We start from the raw sequence: 11,653 nt of genomic DNA, 5'->3' as shown, positions 1-11,653 counted from the left end.
CTCACCTCAGCCTCCCAAAGGCGCGGTATTACAGGCTGAGCCACCGAGCCCGGCTTATTTGTCTCTTTTGATGCTTTTAGTTGGTTGATGTTTCTGGAGTTATGTTCACACAGTAGAACAGATTGATATTACTGTAATTTCATGAACGTGAGCCCTGATTCCACACTTAACTCTACTAATCTTACCTTGTTTCTCAAGTGAGATGATTATCCCACTCCCCATAATACTTCAAATCTCTGCATGCATCAGATCTCTGGGTCTCTTCTTGCCTCTACACACTAGTTGATGGCTTGTTTCTCATTCCATAGAGAAATTAGCCGCCAGAGAGGAAATACCTCCAGCTTCCTGAACAGATTAAGAAACTATTCTCTCATGTGTCCACTCCTGTAATAATGGCCTTTGACCAAGTCCTTCACCTCTGATGTCAATCCCATCCTCTCAACCTTCTCAGGAATCTCAGTGTTGATTATTCTGAGTTGTGACTGTATCTTCTATTTTCCTTTTTACACACTTCTAACACCAGCATTAAACTTGCTAAAGTTTTTCCTATTATTTTAAATAATAAAGTTAGTTCTTTCCTCCTTCCTTTTACAGCTAGTTTTTTCAGTGTCTGCAAGTAGATAGGCAGATGTGGTTGTTGGTTGGAGCTTGTGAAAATACTTTTGTTTTCTCATGGAAATATAAAACAAGTCTTCAGCTACGATTGAAGAGGGCGGAGGAGAGATTGGCGATTTAAGATACAAATAGTATGATGTAGTCATCTAGGAGAGACAGATAATACATATATGCCACTGATATTACGTCAAATATTTAAAACAATTGCTATTAGAAATACAAAGAGAATGTGAACTATAATTATAGAGGGAGCTTTAACATGCTTCTCTCAGAAATTGACCTAAATAGGGGAAAATAATGTAAAGAATATGATTTAACACAATTGAGCAAGCTTGTATTGAAAAATGTATAAATAGTACTTCTGTCCAACAAGCAGAAAGCACATTTATAAACTTAGTATAAATTCTGTAGTAGGCAACAAATAAAAATCTCAGTTCCTTAAAGAAGAAATCACAAGCTACAATCTCTGACCACAGTGTAGTAAGATATTAACAATAAAAAGATTTCCAAATGAGTTATTTTTTTTCTGTTTGTTTAATAAGTATGGATGTTTTTGTTATTAAATCACTCATCTTTATGGCTTTTTGGTGAAAGAGGAAATCAAAACTTACATTATAGATTCTTTAGAAATCAACCACAACAAAATATCACATAAAAATTTTGCGAGTTATGGCAAAGTCACTTTAAGAAACAGTTTGTAGGCTGGGCTCGGTGGCTCAGCCTGTAATCCCAGCACTTTGGGAGGCCAAGGTGAGTAGATTGCCTGAGCCCACGGGTTCGAGACCCACCTGGGCAACTTGATGAGACCTCATCTCTACAACAAATCAAAAAATTAGCCGGGCGTGGCAGCGCATGCCTGTAGTTCCAGCTACTTGGAAGGCTGAGGTAGAAGGTTCGCCGGAGCCCAGCAGGTCGAGGCTGCAGTGGCCGGAAGCGGCCACTGCACTCCAGTCTCAGCGACAGAGTGAGACTCCAACTCAAAAAAAAAAAAGAAAGAAACAGTTTGTAACTCTGAATGTTTTTGTCAATAAATAGAGCTTTATAGACAAGTTCAGCCTTTTATTCAGCAAGGTATATGAAAGAAGACTTTATAATTTGTTGAGTTGAACATTGTCCTATGATCTTTTCTTTGTGTCATTTTGCAATTTAAAAAATGTTTTTTAAAGTATAATAATGAAATGAGCTAAAATAAGGGGGAAAATATATGAAGAGATGAGTGGATTGGAACAAAGTGCATTTTCTCTTAGAACTGTTAAGTAAAACTAAGAACTGGTTTTGTGAAAAGACTGAAATAGATGAATGTTTGGCCAGTGTAACCAAGAAAAGAGAATTGCCAGAAATTATATAGGTTATAGAATACTGCAACAAAGACAAAATTGACTCGAAATAAGGTGGAAGAGTTTGCCATAGATCTGCCTTTACATCTTCAAGACAAAAGGCCCAAACAATTTTGTTGGTAGAGTCTGTCAAATCATAAGGACTAGGTAATTCTTATGCTACCTAAATACAGAATAATCTGCATGGCATCAAGATCAGAATTTGTCAAATAAATTATTTGAATGCTTAAATTACCCTTTTTCTTTTTATTAAAGTAATATATAAAGATAGTTGTAAAAAACAAAAACAAATACACAGTTGAGTAAGGCTTAAAAGATATCTGTTCTGCCCTGCCCGTTCTGGATCCCTGTTTAGAACGAATTTCATCTGTTTTGACACATTTTATCTGTGTCTTCTTCTAACTGTATATATTTATAAATGACAAGCTTATGCAATTTACTTTTATTTAACTTCTAGTAGACTTATGAAGAAAGAGTTTCAACTCACCTAAAACCCTCCCCATATCTTCCTGATAGAGGTTAAATCAACTATTTTTTTTTGCATTTTAGTATTCCATATTTAAATTAATTGTCCTATGATCACGTTTTTCTTTCTTATGTAATTTGCTATTTCTCCTGGGAGTAGTAATTTTTCCATTTTGGAGACCAGGGTAGTTTTGCAGTTATCTACATTAATTTGACAGACTTACAAGTCTTTCAGTACATAGAAATACATCAAGTAATTTATCAGTGTCTTTTCCCTCTTGGAGACATACCTCCTGGAGCCCTCTATCTTTCTTTAGTTAGTGCTTGTTGCTTTAGACTTGCCTTTGCCCACACCCTAGAAATTCCTTTTCTTCTTTCCTTGCTTGTATTTCTTAATTTATGGGTCTCATATGCTGCTATTTTGGATAGAGAATGGCCTTTGGTAGCTTCCTGAGAATGCTGGAAATAATTACTATATCAATAAGTAATTAATTAGAGGATAGTTCATCCATGTAGTGAAATGCTAAGTGGCCATCTTGAAAAGATGCGTGACACATTGAGTGATCTCTTGAGTATAATAGGCGTACTTACTATCCTTCCCATTTGTTTTAAGAATAAGTATTTTAATTTTTCTTTTCTTTTTTCTTTTCTTTTTTTAAGAGACAGGGTTTAGTTCTGTCACCAACGCTGGAGAACAGTGGTATGATCATAGTTCACTGCAGTCTCGAACTTTTGAACTTCCTGCCTCCACCTCCTGAGTAACTTAGGACCACAGGTGTGCTCCACCACACCCACTTAATTTTTTAAATTTTTTGTAGAGATAGAGTCTCTCTTTGTTGCCCAGACTGATCTGGAATTCCTGGGCCCAAGTGATCCTTCCACTTCAGCCTCCCAAAATGCTGGAATTACAGTTATGAGATACCACATCAGCCAAAAATAAATATTTTAAGAATAGTATTGATATATATCAAAATGTGAATCTTGAGAATGTGTAGGTTAAGCAATTTTTTTTGAAAAATCTTGAAACTTGATACAAGTTTCCTACATTAGGAGAAGTTAAAACAAGGAAAACAAGCCATTCTCAAAACAAAATAGCAAGGAAGGCTTTAAAAAGTCAGAAAATGGGCTGGGCTTGGTGGCTCAGCCTGTAATCCCAGCACTTTGGGAGGCCGAGGAGAGCGGGTTACCTGAGCCCGTGGGTTCGATACCCGCCCAGGCAACTTGGTGAGACCTCATCTCTGCAATAAATAAAAAACTAGCCAGGCGTGGTAGTACGCGCCTGTAGTTCCAGCTAATTGGAAGACTGAGGCGGAAGGATTGCCGGAACCCAGCAGGTGGAGGCTGCGGTGGCCGGGAGCATACCACTGCACTCCAGTCTGGGCAACAGAGTGCGACTCCAACTCAAAAAAAAAAAAAAGTCAGAAAATGTATAATACCAAATACAGCAGTTATAACAATAGATGTAAGTACTTTTAACACCCCTATAAATAAAGAGAGCCTTAATACAATCATATGTCATTCACAAAAAAGACTTCTCAAACAAAATAGGAAAGTAATAAAAGTGCAAGACCTCAGCCAAATGCACACAAAAAGAAAGCACTAGTGTAAAGTAACTTTAGTCTAAAGCAGAGTTCAAAGCAAAAACAGGGACAAAAAGCATTATTATATGTCAGGTAAAGAAAAGTTTAATAATTAATTGTAGTTGTCTTGGATCTATGTATTGAATCTTCTGATGTGGAGATACAGACAGTAGGAGCCATCACTCCTCGTCCACCTTGTGAAACTGTAAGAGAGTAAAACCCTTCCAGTGACACAGTTGGAGAACTGTTATCTCAGTGCAGAGAAAACAGATAAAGACAATATCGAGCAGCAATAAGTGCCATAAAGGAAACTAAGAGAGAGGGTGAGAGCATACAGAGTGAAAGGATTAGGAAGTTGGAGGGGTGATTTCATAGGATGATTAGTTTAAAATGTATAAAAATCAGTGGCTTTTTTATGCATCACCAGTTATCCTTTATTATAGCCAAAAATAAATAAATGCTAGAAATAAATACTGTAGCATTGCCATTTCAAGAATGTCACTTACTTGTCCACAATTTAGTCTCTTAGTCTTTCATTAGCATAATGCATTTGAGAGTCTATCACCAGTATCTCACTCCTTTTTAGTGTTAAGTAGTATTCTATTGTATGCATGTTGCATGGTCCATTTATTCATTCACCATTTGAAAGACATATGGATTGTTTCCAGTTTTTGGCAATTAAGACGCTACACAGTCAGTCCTCTGTAGGTCTGTGGGTCTTACATCTGCAGATACTTCTCATTATTCCCTAAACAATACAGCAGAACAACTATTTGCATAGCATTTATATTGTATTAGGTATTATAAGTAATCTAGATAGGATTTAAAGTGTATGGGAGGTTGTATGTAGATTATATGTAAATATTGTGCCATTTTATACAAGGGACTTGAGCATGCATAGATTTTGTTGGGGGTAGGGGGAGCTATCCTGGAACCAGTCCCTCACAGATACTGAGTGATGATTGTATGCATTTGTATATAGATTTTTATGTAAGCATATTTTCATTTCATTTGGATCAGTACCTATGAGTAGGATTGTTGGGTCATATGATAGATGTGTGTTTAACTTCATAAGAAATTACCCAGCCGGGCTCGGTGGCTCAGCCTGTAATCCTGCACTTTGGGAGGCTGAGGTGAGTGGATTACCTGAGCCCTTGGGTTCGAGACCCATCCTGGGCAACTTGGCGAGACCTCATCTCTACAATAAATCAAAAAATTAGCCGGGTGTAGTGGCACACCCCTGTAGTTCCAGCTACTTGGAAGGCTGAGGCAGAAGGATCCCCTGAACCCAGCAGGTCGAGGCTGCAGTGGCCGGGAGCGACCACTGCACTCCAATCTGGGTGACAGAGTGAGACTCCAACTCAAAAAAAAGAAATTACCCAACTGTTTTCCAAAGTGGCTGTGCCATTTTGCATTCCTACCAACAATGAATGAATTCCAGTTGTTCCACATCCTTGTCAGTACTTGATCTTGTCACATTTTATTAAATTGTAGTCATTCTAATAAGTGAGTAATTGTATCCCATCGTAGTTTTAAATTGCATTTCCTAATGCATTTTTTGATGTTTTTATTTAGTACCTGTGTATGTTTGGTGAAGTGTCCAAATTTTGTAACCATTTAGAAAAAATTCAATAGTTAGTTTTCTTATTTAGTTCTAAGAGTGCTTTATCCTTTCTAGATAGGAGTCCTTTATTGGATACGTGATTTACAGTTTTTTTCCTCCCAGTCTGTGATCTATTTGGGATTAATTTGATGCAAGGTACAGATTGAGCTTCATCTTTTTACATGTGGATTTTCAGTGGTTCTAGCATCGTTTGTTGAGAAGACTATTTATTTCTCCATTGAATTGCCTTCGTACCTCTGTTGAAATCAACAAGTCTACTCCAGGACTCTGTTCCTTTGATCTATGTCTGTCCTTTCACCACTATCACACTGGCTTGATTACAATAGTAGTGTAAACCACCATTGTTCTTTTTAAAGATTGTTTAGTCTATTTTAGTTCCTTTGTCTTTCCAAATATGCATTTTAGAAATCTATTTGTTAGTTTCTACAAAAAATTCTGCTGACATTTTGATTGGATCACATTGACTCTATAGATAGTTAAGGCAGAATTGACAATACTATTGAGTCTTTCAATTCATGGACAAAATCAGTCTCTACTTGCATAGGTCCTCTTTTATTTCTTTCATTAATGTTTTGTAGTTTTCAGCATACAGATCTTGCATATATTTTATCAGATTTATACCTAAGTATGTTATAAGTCTTAGTACAACTATTCATTTCATGCTTAGTTCAGGGAAGGTGGTCCAGGAGCAGCTGGCCAGACAGGAAAAAAACTGTTCGCTTTTTAGTTTTAATTGAAACTTTAAAAATTTCAATTTCCAGTTGTTCATTATTAATATATAGAAATAAGATTTTTTTTTTAAAATACGGAAAATATATATATATATTGTTATTTTTACAACCTTACTAATAAGCTTACTTATTCTTGAAGGCTTTAATTTTTTTATTTTTGTAAACTTTTTTGGGATTTTTTATATAGACAATCATGTCCTTTTCTTTTCTTTTCGTTTTTTGAGTTGGAGTCTCACTCTGTTGCCCAGATTGGAGTGCAGTGGCCACTCCTGGCCACCGCAGCCTCGACCTGCTGGGTTCTGGCGATCCTTCCGCCTCAGCCTTCCAAGTAGCTGGAACTACAGGCGCGCCCTACCACACCCGGCTAATTTTTGATTTATTGTTGTAGAGATGAGGTCTCGCCAAGTTGCCCAGGCAGGTCGTTTTCAAATAGAGACATTGCTACATCCTCCTTCCCAATCCTTGTCTTGTTAATGATCTTAGAGGGACAGCATTCAGAGTTCTACCATGAAAAGGGATATTAACTGGAGTGTATTTTTTGTAGATGCCTTTAATCAGGTTGAAATTCTCTTGTATTTCTAGTTTGCTGAGGTTTTTTATTTTTATTTTATTTATTTATTTTATTTATTTATTTATTTATTTTGAGTTGGAGTCTCACTCTGTCGCCCAGACTGGAGTGCAATGGCCGCTTCCGGCCACCGCAGCCTCGACCTGCTGGGCTCCAGCGATCCTTCCACCTCAGCCTTCCAAGTAGCTGGAACTACAGGCATGCGCTACCACGCCTGGCTAATTTTTGATTTATTGTAGAGATGAGGTCTCGCCTGCCCAGGCGGGTCTCGAACCCACGGGCTCAGGCAATCCACTCACCTCAGTCTCCCAAAGGCGCGGGATTACAGGCTGAGCCACCAAACCCGGCTAGGTTTTTTATTTTTAATCATTAGTGGATGTAATTTTATCAAATGCTTTTCAGATGATCATATGGTTTTTCTTCTTTCATCTGTTGATACAGTGAATTAGATTGTGTACCTTTCAGATGTTGAACTAACCTTGCATTCCCAGGAATTTGCTCAGTCTGTGTATCACCTTTTTATATGTTGCTGGATTTGATAATTACAAATTCAATTTCTTTAATAGATATAGGGCTATTCAGGTTACTGTTTCTTCTTGAGTAAGCTTTGGTAGTTGTGTCTTTTAAAGAAATTGGTCTTTTCATCTTAGTTGTCAAATATTTTGTCATAAAATGGTTCCTAATTTTTTTTTTTTAAATTTCTGTAGGATCTGTAGTGATACTCCTTTTTTCATTCCAGATATTGATAATTTGTGTCTTTTCCTCCATTTTTTCAGATTACTTTGGCTAGAGGTTGATCTTCTCAAAAGTAAACATTGGTTGATCTTCTCAAAAGTAAACATTGGTTTCATTTACTTATATTTTTCTGTTTTCCATTTCATTGATTTCTATTCTTATCATTTCCCTTCTTCTACTTACTTTGGGATTAATTTGCTGTTTTGTAGTTTTTTGAAACCTTTCACGTGTTGAAAAGATGATTTAATTCAACATGCATTTATTGAGTACCTCCTTATGTGCTCTTTGGAAGGTACTTTGGAAAATACTGAGCTGCCAATGAGTACCCACTCTTTAGAAGACTAGTTGCATTTTTTGAAAATAACAATTTTTCCCCTTAAATATCACTGTGAGGTTGTGTCTGGTTACATTTATAGGCTTTTAGAGTATAAAGATAATTTTGGTTTTTTTTGAGTCGGAGTCTCACTCTGTCATCCAGATTGGAGTGCAGTGGCACGCTCTCAGCCACCGCAGCCTCAACCTGCTGGGCTCCGGCGATCTTTCCACCTCAGCCTTCCAAGTAGCTGGAACTACAGGCGCGCGCTTGCATGCCTGGCTAATTTTTTGATTTATTGTAGAGATGAGGTCTCGCCAAGTTGCCCAGGCAGGTCTCGAGCCCACAGGCTCAGTCAGTCCACTCACCTCAGCCTCCCAAAGCACGGGATTATAGGCTGAGCCACCGAGCCCGGCTATAAAGATCATTTTAAACTGTTGTAGTGCCATAGTTGTTTAGGAATGGAGAGGACTCACTGAAACAGAAGAGGGAAGAAGAACTATCACAGAGTTGGAGTAAATCTGGGAGGTTTAGGTCCATCCCTCTTTCATACTAAGGCCCAAAGTTAGTGCAAGATCAGACAAATAATGAACATAGATGGGTCTGGCTAGAAAACAGTTTGTTGTTTTTGTTGTTGAGGTAGGGATGGCAAGAAGCATGGGGGAATGAAGTATGGCACAGCTTGTTGTGTAGGTCTTAAATTTCAGACAATAATAATAGCATGTGCAGATGTAGGAAGAGCATCATTCTTAGTGAATTAGGAAGGAATTTATTTGAGTTCATCTTTGTGTGCTTTGATTTCTTTATTAGTAAACCAGTTTCAAAAAGCCATAAAAAGTTTGGTATATAGAACATGGAGTTCCATAGAAATTGCTCAGACCAGGGGAAATTAGGGATCTGAAGGTTCATTAAGAATGAATAAGCAAAGACTTGTTAAATTCCTGGTTTTATAGGTAGAGAACTAACCAGCAAGGAATAAACGCCTCATTTATAGATACGTAGTCAGTTTGTGGCAAAGCTAGAGCTAGAACAATAGTATCCAGTTCCCAAGATCTCTCCAGCACACAGCATGGTACCTTGCATTGGATTTCTCTCCATAGACCTTTATTAAGGCTAGCTATGGTTCACTAAGGTTGTTAATTCTGGGAATAAAGAAATAAGACAGTCTTTGATCTCAAGCAGTATATTCTAGTAGGCAGTCAGTTGCAGTATTGTTTGTCTAATTCCAAAACTACACTTAAAAGAAGGTAACATTGAGGAACCCGAGGGGAAGGTGTCTGGAAAGGTATCCCAGAGGAGATGAGTACAAAGGGACACCCAGGAGACATCCCGGTGATTGTGGGTCTATGAAGAACATGTTGGCAAAAAAGACATAGCATGACCTCTGTTGGCAGAAAGGACATAGCGTAACCTCTGGGAAAGTAAATGAGTAAAGGAGGTGGGTATTGACTGTGTACCATGAATGTTGCAAGTGGCAACCAGAAGGGAGGAGAACACAGTAGTTATGAGCTATTAATAATTAAATTGGACTCGAGGGGCAGGGCAGTAATATGCTTTTTATACAACTCAGTTTATACATAGAATATGTGAGTGGGTTTATTTTAATAATACTGTATAAAAAGAGTGTGATGTAGTGAGTGGACTATTTCTTTCTCTTTCATGAAAGTTATTTATGCCTGAACTACTGTGAGATCCTCATTGGCTACCTGATGGCATTCACCAGAGGAAAAAGCAAGCACAGCATAGTGAGCGAGCAACAAAAAAAGCCACTTGGGCCAAACCCTGCTGCACAGTTCCTTTCTAAGCAATGGCAAAATTGTTTAGTAGTGCTGAGAATGAACACAAGTGCTAGAGGCAGACAGACCTGGATTGTCAACCTCAGCATCTTTGCCCTTTAGTAGCAGTTATGTGACTTGGAAGGATCACCTAACCTCCCTGAGGAACTTTTCCTCATCCATATGTTAGGGATGATACTCACAAATGATTAGAAATTATGCATCCTACCCTGGTAATTTTGTCCGTGGGCTACATATGGCTTTGAATTTTACCTTTTTACTTGAAAATTTTAGCTGAATCCTTAAATCATTAATCACTTTAAAATCATGTTAGATTTTATCATTGTGCATTCTTTTGTTATATTTGGTATATGTAATATTTTGATGAGACTAGTTAAACTTCATATATGTACTTATCCTTCTTCAACTTCGTTTTCCACTTAATGTGCGATACTTTTTAAAGATAAAATTAATAATGATTCCTCTCTGGTTGTAGGTATTTTTGAAGCCATTCTGAAAGGCAGTAGTTTCCAAATCTGTCCAGGCATCAGAATCACTTGGGGAGCTATTTAAAGAGGAATTTTCAATCTCTACTTCCCTGAGTTCGATGATTTAGTGAGGTTAGAGCTCCAGGAAGTGCATTGTTTAAAAAAATAAATAAAAAACTTCCCAGTTGAATTTAGTATGTATCAGATTTTAAGAATGAAGGTTGATTAGGCATATAAAGTTATCTAGGCAAACTATGTGTGGAATAAGCCTGAGTTATTGTTATTTACCCCCAGAGAAATCTGACATAATAATAGATAATGAGTGAACTTGATTAGATTTAGGGCAGTATAATAGGATGGAAAAGAATAAACTTGTCTTGAAAGGAGTAGAGTTACTAATATTTTATAGGTTATTACTACAAATTTATTACATCAAATACTTTAAAACCAGGCAAATGGTCACTTTCTTTTTTTTGTTTGTTTTGTTCTGTTTTATAGATCGTGAGGACCAGTCAATTCTTTGCACGTAAGTAAATATTAAACATTCAGACTTGTTTTTGATACTGTTGGAAAGTAGAGCAATTAGTTTTTGTATGGGGGGAAGGAAAGCAGTAATTTTTAAGAATTTGATGTAAACTTTGCAGTTATTTTCAGACTAAGATTATATAAATTGCTTAAATTTGGTTTTACTATTTGGTCATCAAACTGGGTTTCTCACACGTTTTATAATTTTAATCTGTGAAACTTACATTTTTAGTTTGTATAACAAGTATAGGCCTACTGGACATTTCATTTTTTAAAATTTAATAAATATTTATTGATGATCATGGGCCTAGTGTACTGTGTGATAAATAAATAAAACCATTTCTGTGACAGGACAGATTGGATTTGTAGATTAGAAAGATCACTTTGCCTACAGTGTGAAACATGGACTAGAGGAAGAGTTGAAACAGGAAGAGCAGTCAGGGGGCTGTTCAATTATCTAGGCAAGAGGTGGTGGTGACTTCAGGTAGAAAGGTGGTTGATTGTGAACCTAGAGAGAAGTAGTTGAATTTAAGTGGTGTTCAGTTTAGGAGACAGTCTTACCAGGATTTGGTGATTTACATGTCTAAGAAAAAGGAGCTACGGGAGAGTGTGTTATTGATGAAATCTGATGTGGCAATATGGGAGGAAAGACAGATTTGGAGTGGAAGAGAATGGGTTTGTTTAGGACACATTGCATTTGAGGTGCCTACGGTCTTGTCAGTAGAGGTTTCCACTGGGCTCTTGGATATGTTGACGTGCACCTCAGGAGAGAAAGTTCTGTGCTAGGAATGTGGATCTGAAGGGTCAGTGCACGGAGGGTGATGGAAGTCTTGCTGGTGAATGAGATTGCCTTAGAAGACTGTGTTGTGAGAAGGCAGAACGTGGAGTCCTGAGAAA

The 11,653-nt window shown here is 37.4% G+C and overlaps 1 protein-coding gene across 7 annotated transcripts in view; it reads left to right on the top strand.

Annotated features, from left to right (window-relative positions):
• MYH10 (myosin heavy chain 10) overlaps positions 1 to 11,653 on the top strand; it is a 154,789-nt gene that overhangs the window by 28,609 nt on the left and 114,527 nt on the right. For all 7 annotated transcript variants that reach the window (XM_008061144.1, XM_021713963.1, XM_008061139.1 and 4 more), the window contains exon 4: positions 10,730 to 10,757. In XM_008061144.1, coding sequence (XP_008059335.1) covers positions 10,730 to 10,757 — 28 coding nt within the window. The remainder of the gene's footprint in view (positions 1 to 10,729; positions 10,758 to 11,653) is intronic.

The sequence above is a fragment of the Carlito syrichta genome, unplaced genomic scaffold (assembly GCF_000164805.1).
Source record: "Carlito syrichta isolate Samal-C Ts95f unplaced genomic scaffold, Tarsius_syrichta-2.0.1 Scaffold305117, whole genome shotgun sequence".
In the NCBI taxonomy this organism is placed as follows: Eukaryota; Metazoa; Chordata; class Mammalia; order Primates; family Tarsiidae; genus Carlito; species Carlito syrichta.
The sequence above is the reverse complement of the archived record's forward strand: the minus strand, read 5'-3'. Positions and strand labels throughout refer to the sequence as shown.